This window comes from Micropterus dolomieu, linkage group LG01, assembly GCF_021292245.1.
Source record: "Micropterus dolomieu isolate WLL.071019.BEF.003 ecotype Adirondacks linkage group LG01, ASM2129224v1, whole genome shotgun sequence".
In the NCBI taxonomy this organism is placed as follows: domain Eukaryota; kingdom Metazoa; phylum Chordata; class Actinopteri; order Centrarchiformes; family Centrarchidae; genus Micropterus; species Micropterus dolomieu.
In genome coordinates, this window is record NC_060150.1 from 6,526,858 (window position 1) to 6,540,049 (window position 13,192).

Here is a 13,192-nt window from a genome sequence, read left to right on the forward strand (position 1 = left end):
TGGTAGCCCATAATTCTGTATGTCTGAATGATATTGAATACAATTTTAAGAAGTATGCTCATATTGTAAAACGTTTAATGAATCAATAATCAAGACCAACCAACTATCAGTGCAATCAGCAAGATAAACACTTTAGTTGACTTAAGCGTGGGAGGGCTAATGATTTTTGTACTGTCAATTTGTCTGAGTAAAAGGAATTAAACTCTGAATTACATCTAATTTTGCCTGATTTTGTTGTTTCTGGGGATACTGCCTGACCTTACCTTACCATGCAGCCTCAAAATCTGTACATCAGCTTTTGGGTATATCTCTGGTGACAAAGTTTGCACAAAAACGTCATCACCAAATAAAAAAGGGAACAACCAAGTCTTACTGATCCTGTTTTGAAGAACATGTAATTATCACGCACAGTTAGAAATGGTAAAAGGATAAAACACACATAAAAAGGTAACTTTTGCTTCATTCCAAGTAGATTTCCTCAAGAGTTAAAACCGCTTTATTAACATATATTTATGTTATAGATATATATATAGATATATGTGTATATTGGGATCAAGGTTAATACTGACAGTATTGAACATAGCTTGTGCTGCACACAATACTGATAAATATAAAAGAAAATAAAGATATCACCAATTGACTAAATTGCAATGTGTGATCGTAAATGGTCATGATAAAGCCTTATTTTGCAAGAACAAAAATTCACCCTGTCTACGCAAACACACACACAGTTTCCTAACTTGTCCACCCACACACACATTTCAGTATAAAAGTGCATGTTCAGCTCCTGCGCAGCTACGTCTCTGCTCCACTGTGAGACCGCACATCAGACGACTTCATCAGGACTGCACAGCATGGAGCTCTTCACCAAAACTCTGTTTCTGTGTTTTGCACTTGCCCTCGCTAATGGAGCACCTGCGTGAGTATTAATGAATTCCTCTATCTTGTAATTAAATTAACACTCAAAACAGGTCTTTCAGGTCAGGATGTATCATTCTTAGTACCCTGATTTTTCACTGCTGACACTGTGTGCATGTTTCAAGAGGTTTTCTAACCCTTGAAAAGAAAGAGCTCTATGGGTGCAGGTTATTTAGGCAAAAGACCCAAAACATAAATGACCCGTGTTTGTTTGATTCAGTTTCCAACATACTTTTCTGTTCTGTAGTATAGCAACACATAAGTCTTTCTGCCACAGACTTATCCAGCCCTGCGCCTTAAAGCACCTAGGAGGCTCATTTGTGCCATCTTCCATCAGACTCCATAGCACCCAACATCTCCCTTCTCCTCTGTGCTGCTGTGCCAATTCTAATTTCCCCAATTGGGGATAAATATCTTATCTTATATAAATAAATACAGGGGGTAGGAAAAAAATAACACAATATTTTATAATATAATGCAGACCAATACAATGGCCCTCTCAATGGTACATTTCTGAGGCTGTACTTTTTGATGCATAGCATTGCACAAGTCACTGTTAATTGTAATTTCACAACTCTAAACGCAACTATTTGCTAGTTCATAAAGTTCACCTTTTGGATCAATTGAACAAATACAGGAGTGCAAAGTCATCGTATTTCCTTGGTAGTTTGTTACTGATTGACCCCCTATCATCATGACTCAAGGATTTTTGGAAATGAACTGAAACATGGTGCTATGCTGAACTGCAGAAAAATAAGGATCTTTGTTTGTCATCCGCAGGCACCCACAAGATGCATCAGTAGACGGTGGGTTTTTGATGAACATATTAATAAATAACAAAAAGTGCTTTCTCACTGGTTTGTTACATAGTAGCATCATTTTCTGTATTTATGCATATAATTATGTTATGTTTCTTACTGTGAAATTAAGGTGGAGCTGCTCTCCCAGACCGGTGTGAAGGTATTGAGTTTGATGCCATCACTCCTGACGAGAAAGGAAACACTTTCTTCTTCAAAGGTGTGGAACATTTCTTAGTCTCACTTATTACATGATGGACTTTATTTACTCATGCGGTTATTTAAGTTCAATTTAATGTTTTTCCAAACTGAATATATATTGCAGTGTAATGAAACTCTGATGTTAACCCTCAGGTGCCCACTTGTGGAAGGGTTTCCGTGGTCAAGCTCAGCTCTCCAATGAGTACTTCAAGCAGCTGGATGACATCCATCACATTGGCCATGTCGACGCTGCCTTCCGCATGCACAACACAGAGAAAACAGGCAATCACGATCACATCTACTTCTTCCTGGTATGATCCACAGATTCTTTTATTTGCGATATGATTGTGTTAAAAATATAGATTGAGAAGAAGTATTTTTCAAATCTCATTTTCTGATGTAATGTCCAGGATGACAAGGTGTTCAGCTATTATAACTACACCCTTGAAGACGGGTATCCAAAAGAGATCCAGGAGGACTTCCCAGGAGTCCCTACTCACCTGGATGCTGCTGTGGAGTGTCCCAAAGGAGAATGCACGGCCGACACAGTTCTATTTTTTAAGGGTATGTTGGTATTCACAGCAAAAATATTCATCTCACTAAGTGCAATCTATAATTAAGCAGTGAAATAATGTTTTCCCTTAACAAATGACAATGTTTGATAGAAAAACAGTGGATTATCTCAGTATTATAAAGATAATGCTGCTCTCTAGTGGAGAAAAAAAGTTGCAGCAGGAGTGCATTATGTCCTTTAAGCATACCAATCCACGTTGCAGGTTAGCCACATGTGAGTAAATGATTGTAAAATTAACTGTGATATGATTAGGCAACTGTAAATTAACGAGCATATGGTGAAGCTAATTGGTAACCATTTGCTCCCATAGGACATGATGTGCATGTTTATGATGTTACCACAAAGACAGTGAAGACTAAGACGTGGCCCCACCTGCCTGCCTGCACCTCTGCTTTCCACTGGCTGGAGCACCACTACTGCTTCCATGGACACAACTTCACCAGGTTCAACCCGGTAACTGGAGAGGTGGGCAGTTCCTACCCAAAAGATGCCCGCCATTACTTCATGAAGTGTCCCAACTTTGGTGAGTTCATCAGGACAAGGACAGTCGAATTTTGTTTAAAGCTTACAATCGCATTATTTTGTACAAGAAATCGAAACAGATCTATTTTGATAAAAGTATTTTCAGGTAAACGTGTAATATTCTGTGTTTGACTGCAGGTCACGGAGGTGATCATAAAGCCCTTAAATGCAGTGAGGTCAAACTAGATGCCGTCACAACTGACGATGCAGGCAAAACTTACTTCTTTGCAGGTAAAGTCAAACGTAACTGGCCTTTAAAGGAATAGTTCAACATTTTGGGAAATGCAGTACGTGTTTTCTTGCTGAGAGTTTGGTACATGAAGCATGAAGCTAGAGCCAGAAGGTGATTAGCTTTGCTTAACATAAAGACTGGAAGAAACAGCAGCATCTTAGCAATGTGAGCATGTGAGCTGAGCATGAGGCAATGCCCTGCTGGCTCTAGCTTCATCCTTAACACACATATAAGTGGTATTGATCTTCTCATCTCTCACCAAGAAAGCCAAGAAGCATATCTCTTAATATGTATTTTTCCCAACTTTGATAATTTCTTTCGAGCTTGCTGTAAAGCTTTCACTAAGACTACAGTTCAATCTGCTCAGGCCCCAACTACATGCGTCTGGACACTCGTCGTGACGGCCTTCACACCTTCCCAATCACCAGGGCCTGGAAGGAGGTGACCGGCGGTGTGGACGCTGTCTTTTCCTACACTGATAATACGTACTTGATTAAGGTAACCTTGATTCTTCTCCTTCTCTTCTCTCTGACATAGCAATGCTAAATTCCACACTGCTCATTGTGTATGCAGTACATATTATTATTTTATTTATTATATTAAATTATATGATTATTAGCATTATTGTTGTATGTCTCTGGTAACAAATTTCCCTCTGTATTGAAATTAAAACTAAAATCCCTCCTGTTCTACCAACACCTGCAGGATAATCAGGTTTACATCTATAAAGCAGCTGCTCACTCCAGCCTGATTGAAGGCTACCCTAAAACCCTGAAGGAGGAGCTCGGCATTGAAGGACAGGTGGACGCTGCTTTCCTCTGTCCTGGTGAACACACAGTTCATATAATCCAAGGTAAGGTTCCTGAGTGCTTATTTCTCATTTTTTGGATAATTTTTGAACTTTTGAAACTTGTTTGCGCACAAGTGATTGACGAACATCTTTGCACACATACTTCTTCCAACAGGACAGAGGGTTCGTGACGTCGACCTAACCGCCACGCCCAGGGCCGTGACCCGAGATTTGCCCCTGCCCTTGTCCGACATCGATGCCGCTCTCTGCGGTCCAGACGGAGTTAATTTGTTCAAGGGCTCGCAGTATTACCACTACGAAAGCCCCACGACACTGATTATGAGCAGGATCGCCCCTTTTGCTCAAAATATTACCTCAGCAATGATGGGATGTCAGGATTAGGAATCAGTGAGAGAACATTTCATAGTCTTTTCAGTGTCCCTAAACAATACAGAGAGACAGCATTAGCACCAAACATCAACCTTTCTCTCCACTCACACACACAGCGATTCAGACTGGATGAAAGGAAGTTAACTTTTGTTTGTTGAATAAAAAATGGGAAACTGCTCATCTGGAGTGTTATTTTGTTCATTTCGGTGATTATCATGAAAACAGTTGTATGTCATGTCAAATTTTGGTTTATAGCCTATGTTTTGAATTTGGAGACGTGAAACTGACTGGAACCAGTTATGAAGAACTAAATCGAGTGCCCCATCGAAGCCAATATTAAGTAATGTCAGAGTTTGGCCACTAGAGGACCTACTGTACAAATGAATTTGTCAGAAACCAGAGAATCCATTTGACCCCAACATTAAACAGCTGCAATAAATTAATACTGAGCTAGAGTGAATGCATCACCATTTTAATGGTATTAAGAAGCAGCCCCTGATCATGTCTTACATCTCTTTTTCTAAATATTTGTCAAAGTGCCATCTTTAACCAGGATGCCGGCACCCTAATGGGCATTTAAGTGGTATAAATGGCTCTTTTGTAGGCACAAGTGCCCTCCAAGAGTCATTGTGGTGACCCCAGATACCCCTCTGGTTAGCTTAAGGGCTGCTCTAGTGTGAAAATCAGGGTTACAGAAATAAATCCTTACCCTAACCCTGAACATAGAAGATGTGTCCAGTATATATTTTTAGAGACAGTGTAGACAGCGCAGATCCATCAGGACAGCATGACAGCATTGCAAAGCTACAGGCAACTGAGAGTCAAGTCAAATAATGCCCATATAACATAATTTGCACATGCAAGCAATGAGCTGTCTTGTAGCTCTGCCCAGTTATGTGTATATTGCAGCATCACTGTCTTTTGTGTGTTTTATTTGTAGTATTTCCTTCCGTCTTCTTGTGTTTTCTCTAAACGCAGTGTACTGATCTCACAGGTATACAAGCATAAATCAAAATTTAGAAGCAATATGCAACAAAAAACGTTTTTTAGCCACAAAGTTTGACAGCACAGAACAACTGAGAAATAAGTTGCAGAGTTGAGTTTCAGTGATATATAGCAACGGGTTGCAGGTGCAGATGCAAGCTCAGTAAAAGGTCTCCAGGCAGAAGACATCAGTTTAGAGGAATTGCTTTAACTTTATTTCTTGCAAACAAGAGGTGGGATCAAAACTGTGAACAACCAATCTGACGCAGACAAATATCCTTCAGATATCAAGGTTGACCTCGCAAGCAGTAGTGCTGCATAAAACACAAGAGGCTTCATAGTCGAGAGTAAAACACTTGTCCAGCTGAGCCACACATGAATCACAGACAGATTTGCTCTCAATAAAAACAGAACATTTCTTGATGCCACCAACAAAATATAGTTAAACATTTACATGTTCTTACTGAATGAATGAGATTGTTAGTGGTAGCTTGTTTCAGCTTCTTTCAAGTCCATGCTATTTTTTGTTTTAAATCAAACAAGCAATCAGGAATAAGGCTATGTGGTACATTGTTTTATTATTAGCTTATCTGCATGTCTGTCAGTGTGCTGTGTCTATATATTCTGTTTAAAATCAAAAAGATATTTTATATATTATTTTTATTATCCAATTAAAACTTAAAGTAATGTTCTCTTTGTAAAATTCTCTGTAACTTCAAAGTGAAGCTTTCCATTGCCAACATCCAAAAGTCATAACTTCTACGGCCAAGGTTTATAAAACATGAGGTTATATTTTTTAAGAGTCCTCGTCTTTGTCACTATTACAATATACAGTATGTAAACAAACGGTCCATGCTCATATTGGACCATATGGACACGTACGCAGCAATGTGCAAGAGTCCAGAGGTCGGGACAGCATTAGCAGGCATTCAAGGCCTTTTCACTGCCTGGAGAGGTTTTTGTTCAGCCAAAATCCCTGGGACTTTCAGCAAATATAAAGGAAGTGCTGGCCTCAGCACAGCTTAATGGGTGAGGCCATAAGGACACACACACACACACACACACACACACACACACACACACACACACGTGCACATAAAAACACCACCGCATATACACACATGCACAGACAGAACAATTTTCATGGCACACACACATACACATCCAACCAACCAACCAACCACCCACACCCACTCTTCCAACTATCAAGTAATATTAATAAGTGGACATGCGCTACTGCTAAAATAATTAACATGCAATCTTTCATTTATTTCATGTCCTTTTGTTTTCCTGAAGGAAAAAAATGCCAGCAGCGTGTTTAAAACGTTATTTCCAGATAATATACAGTAACTTACTTTAGGTCAGACAGAGTGTATGGTGGCTGGTAGGGACAAAGTTTGAGGTCAATCAAAAACAAAAGCTTGCACATGCTGAGATGTTTAACTGTTCATTCCCAGAAAATACTAGTGTTGTCAGACTATTTTTACTGGCATCTGGAACTCAGGAAGCTGTGAGTTCAACTTCTAAATGTTAACGTACCACAAATCTGAACATTTAATGTAATTACAATCTGTGTATTAGATTTTAATATTTGTTATCAATAATTAGATATTTTCAAAAGCATTAATTTTCTTGGGACCATGACCATCTCTATCATCAAATTTCATCACAATCATTAGTTTTTTTAAAGTATCTTGTTTTAAGGAGGAACTAATGTTGAATAAATTGGCATGTTTAGGTGCTATTTTGTATTTTGTCCATTAGCACAGCACAATGAACTTGAAATTCTTAGTAATTTTTGAAACCTTGATTTCAGGCAAAAGAAAAAAGCAGTGTTCTCATTTCTAGCAGAGGACCATTTTGCCAGCTGACTTGCTGGCTTTATCAGCTGTAGTTGGCAAGCTAGCTAGTTAGCAAGCTAATTAACATGAACAAATACTAGTTGGTTGAAAACTTCTTTATAGAATAGATTAGAAATTTCTTTCTATTGACTTGTGTGAAAATGAGATACCAGAGTGTCATTAATGGCTATGATACCATGCTAACTCAGCACTGTGTATGTGGAAAAAAAGAATTAATGGTAAAGCCTACAGGTCAGGTACAAAGTCAGCATTCTCACCAGTTAATCATCCATATAGAGGACATAGAAATAAGTGAGCCTGTGTACCAGACATAACACACTCACATGTTTATTATGGAAATTGGAGGTTTCTTGGACAAGCAACAAGAAGGTTATATTTAGATCTATTATTTGTATTTTAAAATAAGTAGTGCTGGGAAAGATTAAAATTTTTAATGGTGATTAATCGCATTATTATGCACAAAATTGAATAATGAATTCTAAAGTGGTGTATTGAGCACTATTAATTTAGATATACTGCTATGTACACACAAGTGCAATAACATGTGGATTGCAAACACTTTAAATAAATAAGGTGCTTTTTACCAGGACTATTCACTTTACACAGTAGCAATAAAATATTTCTTGAAAATCTCAACTTAAACATTAATGTAATCAAATCAAATATTAAACCAAAGCTATTTGCCACTGCCAGGGCATTACCTTTTATCTAGCTTGTTAAAACAAGCTAGAGTCCAAAGCCACGATCATAACATCATAGCAGGCACCTTCTGAGTAACAGGTTAACATACATATATATATATATATATATATATATATATATACACACACACACACACACACACACACACACACACACAGGTGCTGGTCATATAATCATCATTTATTTCAGTAATTCCATTCAAAAAGTGAAACTTGTATAATGTATACATTCATTCCACACCGACTGATATATTTCAAGTGTTCATTCCTTTTAATTTTGATGATTATAACTGACAACTAATTAAAACCCCAAAATCAGTATCTCAGAAAATTAGAATTGTGAAAAGGTTCAATATTGAAGACACCTGGTGCCACACTCTAATCAGCTAATTAACTCAAAACACCTGCAAAGGCCTTTAAATGCTCTCTCTGTCTAGTTCTGTAAGCTACACAATCATGGGGAAGACTGCTGACTTGACAGCTGTCCAAAAGACGACCATTGACACCTTGCACAAGGAGGGCAAGACACAAAAGGTTATTGCTAAAGAGGCTGGCTGTTCACAGAGCTCTGTGTCCAAGCACATTAATAGAAAAGATGTGGTAGAAAAAAGTGTACAAGCAATAGGGATAACCACACCCTGGAGAGGATTGTGAAACAAAACCCATTCAATAATGCGGGGGAGATTCACAAAGAGTGGACTGCAGCTGGAGTCAGTGCTTCAAGAACCACCACGCACAGACTTATGAAAGACATGGATTTCAGCTGTCGCATTCCTGTGTCAAGCCACTCTTGAACAAGACACAGCGTCAGAAGCGTCTCGCCTGGGCTAAAGACAAAAAGGACTGGACTGCTGCTGAGTGGTCCAAAGTTATGTTCTCTGATGAAAGTAAATTTTGCATTTCCTTTGGAAATCAAGGTCCCAGAGTCTGGAGGAAGAGAGGAGAGGCACAGAATCCACTTTGCTTGAAGTCCAGTGTAAAGTTTCCACAGTCAGTGATGGTTTGGGGTGCCATGTCATCTGCTGGTGTTGGTCCACTGTGTTTTCTGAGGTCCAAGGTCAACGCAGCCGTTTACCAGGAAGTTTTAGAGCACTTCATGCTTCCTGCTGCTGACCAACTTTATGGAGATGCAGATTTCATTTTCCAACAGGACTTGGCACCTGCACACAGTGCCAAAGCTACCAGTACCTGGTTTAAGGACCATGGCATGCCTGTTCTTAACTGGCCATCAAACTGGCCTGACCTTAACCCTATAGAAAATCTATGGGGTATTGTGAAGAGGAAGATGCGATACGCCAGACCCAACAATGCAGAAGAGCTGAAGGCCACTATCAGAGCAACCTGGGCTCTCATAACACCTGAGCAGTGCCACAGACTGATCGACTCCATGCCACGCCGCATTGCTGCAGTAATTCAGGCAAAAGGAGCCCCAACTAAGTATTGAGTGCTGTACATGATTACACTTTTCAGATGTCCAACATTTCTAAAAATAATTTTTTGTATTGGTCTTAAGTAATATTCTAATTTTCGGAGATACTGAATTTGGGATTTCCATTAGTTGTCAGTTTTAATCATCACAATTAAATGAAATAAACATTTGAATCATCAGTCTGTGTGTAAGGAATGAATATAATATCTAAGTTTCACTTTTTGAATGGAATTACTGAAATAAATCAACTTTTTGATGATATGACCAGCACCTGTATATCAATTTAAGTAAAAACAGTCTTTTGGGAATTAAACATTTATAAAAAGTAGGTAAAAGGGGTAATGTAGAGACAATTGCTATTTCTACTTCGTTTAAATTAATATTCAGATAAAAACGTACCGATCCCGGTTCGGCTCCGACATCCTCCATGAAGACACGACCAAAGAGTTCTAGTGACAGACGCCAGCGGCCTAGTAGCATGTCATGTGAGATCATCATCCCCATGAAACTACAGTGAGGTCTGGACAGACAAAGGAGAAAGGGGCACGACATTTGATGCTGTCATTGCATTTTACTAGCATATTAATTCTGACTATGTTAGCGGTCGTCTTTTCTGGGAGTATTAGAATTTGTATAAGATGTGGCAATTTACTGAACCCAGTTCTATATTTTATTTGAATGTACTGTATGTATGACATTTTCTATAAAACATTCTAAGCCAGGCAGAAAACATTTTATTGCAAAGAAATGTTCTTAGATCCGAGGCTTACACCACTTTAGTTAAGTCCACATCACAAAGCACAAATAAGTGTTTGGTACCTGAATGATGGAAGAGGAGGTCCGTCACTTTCAGTGAGGCCAATTTCCGCAAGTAGGCTGCTCTTCAGCTGGGCAGCGAGGTCATGGGGTGAAGGGCCTGGTTTTGAAGCCTCCATCTCCTGTTCAGCCAGTGACTGGTTCCCAGTGCTCCGCTGGCCAGTTTCCATACTCATCACATTCTTCAGGTTGGCTGAGTAAGACATCTTAGTGGGCAGGATCTGTTTTAGTGGGGTTCAGAGTAGTTACTTAGTAATGTGAACAGATGTTTTGAGATGACAGTGTGATGGTGAAAGAATGGAAATATGGAAATGTGACACAGAACACAGAATATGTTCTGATATCCACACTTGTAATTTTAGTGTCAGCAAAAAGGCTATCCAAAATATCCATTATTTCTTGCTGTCCATTATTTTCAACTCCTCAAATTCCATTGGAAATAATGAGGAAACAATGAATCCTGGATAGTTTTTACAGAGTTCTATTTCTAAGTGTAGTTACTTCAACATTTCGGTGGTGTTTCTTATTGGTGGATATTAGAACACAGCTGCCAGCGTGTTTGTCCAGTGAAGAGGGGTGGTATACCTGAGAGGGGGAGGGTAGAGAGGAGCCCATGTTTACCTCCAGGCAGTTCCTGTCCATGCTTGCCTCAGCCAGGCCTTTGGTTGCCATGTAGGAGGAAGAGTACAAGCCCTGAGAGGGACGACCGAACAGATCCTCCTTCCTGGCATTAGGCTGTTAGAGAAGGAGCAGAATTACATCATAGCTAATGACTGTATACTCTGTCTAAAGTGTTAGTGTAGTGTTCTACTACCTCTGATTTATCACTGCAAGTATCTATTGCTGGCTGGCACTATTCCTTATACCAGAATGAAAAGACGCAGGCTCTCCACAACAACCCCTACCTAGTGTCTCCTTCTGGCAACAAATGGAAACTGGTCACCATAAGGCTAAAATAATTCATCGCCCCCAAATAATGTTTAGTAGTGGGCGGATTTTCTGCCAGATTCCTTGTCATTTGATGTGCAATTTCGGCGGACAGACCATCAAAATAGATGCAGCTATTCTGTTTGAATGGACCAGGGTTACGTACATACGTTTGGTGTGAACAGGCAAGTCAACTGATGAAATAAAAGTTCTATGTTTTGGCTATGCAGAAGGGCTGATTGACATGTAGCGTGAGTTAACACAACATACATGATTAACAGAACCACACTGCCTCTGGCCAACTTAAATGAAAAGTGGAAAAGATGACTGAGTAATATGACCGGCTTACTAATTATATACGATCATATCTATACATGCATATATATAGTTGCCATCCTTGTTCAGTGATGGCATGGTGTTGCATAGTTAACATGATGTTAAATGTAAAGTAGGTTGTGGACTGCGTATCATTAACCAGCTTCAGTGTCTCAGGAGAACCCCTGACAATGAATGACTGAGCAGCACTTCTAACCTGCAGGAGGTGGGGCTGGTCTGCCAGTGGAATGGCCTCAGCAAGGGGAACATCGAAGGGGTTGGGTGGGATGCAGCCCAGGAAGGTCATGGAGTCAGAGCGACGGAAGAAGGGGTGATTCTGACCCGTTTCAGCTGGAACTGGGTCCTCATCTTTGTCCTGCAGAGTTGAACCTGAGGTGAAGCAGAAAAAAAACTCAACTGTCAGCACACATTAAGTTGACCAAGCAGTTCTTTGATGTTTATCACAAGACGATTATTAATTAATATTAGTTATCTGGCTTACTCTGATTGGTGTCCTCATCGTTCTCGTGTTCAGAATCCTCATTGTCCAAACCTAGTTCCAAAATCTCTCGATTCCTATAAATAAATGTTAAAGACATTTACATGTGGTCAAAGAAGTGTTTCATTTAAAGCCATGGTTAATCAAAGGCCCTATCAACTGTTGTTCTTGCTGTTTGCTTTATCAAGCAAGACAACAGACAAAACCATATGAAAAGAGGGGTTTCTTTTTCCAGTGGCTATCAAATGCAATTCTAAGCAGATAATTGAAATGTATAAAAAAAAAAAAAAAGTAAATGTGTAGTGACGCAGATTTCAACCTTAAACCAGAAATAAAAAATAAAAAAATAGGAATTGCAAAAACAATTGGACAAGTAGTGGAAATTTTTCCTCTTTTTAGTTATAACCAAACACAATAATGTTGCCACTAGGAGTGAACAATTATTCAAAAGTTTATCAAAATTGCAATATGGCTTACTGAAATTTTCAGATCGCCGGAGGCACAATATTATTTAAAAGGTTATGTTTGTGTTAAAATACCATTTTAAATTTAATATCATCTTGCTGTATATACGTCCTGGCATATATATCATATTTTAAAGATACAAGAAAACATGTGTGTTTGGTACAGATCCCCACAAAAATAATACCATAATTAATACATTTTAGCATGTTTTTCAATGAAAATTAGAATAACAGTAAAAATGATCATTCTCCCTAGTGGCGCAAATTGCGTTATCAGTCAAAATGATCACAATGAGATATTTTTCAAAATCTTTCAGCCCTAGCTTCCGCTGAATTAAGCTCTCATTTTTTTCAATATAAAGAGAGCGTTTATGTTATTTTAATTTACCTCTTTCTGTCCATCTGTGGAGTGTCCAAAGTGGTCTGCTGGTTCATGGCCTTAACCCAGTAGATAAGAGCCTGGAAAACGTAGGCCACATGTTTCAGTGAGCACACGTCCAGCACAGGAAGCACATCAGAGTGCTCATCATTGTGGGAGCGCATCAGTGATAAGGCGTAGTTCAGGAAGTCGCCCCGTGCCGACATCATGCCTTGGCGAGCAGTCAGCAGGGTAGCTGCTCTCCTGAAACAAATACAAAAATATAGCCACAAGCGGCAATGATGAGGTCCAAGCACATTGCGAGCATTTTGATGATTGTCGAGAAGCAAAACTCTCTATTTTCTTTAAAATAATTCATCACGGTCATCACTCAGTTTCACATGACTACATTT

General features: G+C 39.2%; 2 protein-coding genes across 2 annotated transcripts in view; one reads left to right on the plus strand and one right to left on the minus strand.

Moving 5' to 3' along the window:
* The first annotated feature begins 817 nt into the window (after positions 1–817).
* hpxb (hemopexin b) lies at positions 818–4,602 on the plus strand. The gene is made up of 10 exons (XM_046048462.1): positions 818–919; positions 1,699–1,724; positions 1,849–1,935; positions 2,070–2,227; positions 2,327–2,480; positions 2,801–3,013; positions 3,151–3,243; positions 3,612–3,742; positions 3,950–4,097; positions 4,210–4,602. The coding sequence occupies exons 1-10, from the start codon at positions 855–857 to the stop codon at positions 4,434–4,436; spliced, it is 1,302 nt and encodes a 433-aa protein (XP_045904418.1). The 5' UTR covers positions 818–854; the 3' UTR covers positions 4,437–4,602.
* Positions 4,467–13,192, minus strand: part of ubr5 (ubiquitin protein ligase E3 component n-recognin 5) — a 35,298-nt gene continuing 26,572 nt past the window's right edge. The window contains exons 41-47 of the mRNA XM_046055419.1: positions 12,810–13,043; positions 11,961–12,034; positions 11,676–11,848; positions 10,802–10,951; positions 10,220–10,437; positions 9,800–9,920; positions 4,467–4,475 (exon numbers count right to left, since the gene is read on the minus strand). Of these exons, the coding sequence (XP_045911375.1) occupies positions 4,467–4,475; positions 9,800–9,920; positions 10,220–10,437; positions 10,802–10,951; positions 11,676–11,848; positions 11,961–12,034; positions 12,810–13,043 (979 nt within the window). The remainder of the gene's footprint in view (positions 4,476–9,799; positions 9,921–10,219; positions 10,438–10,801; positions 10,952–11,675; positions 11,849–11,960; positions 12,035–12,809; positions 13,044–13,192) is intronic.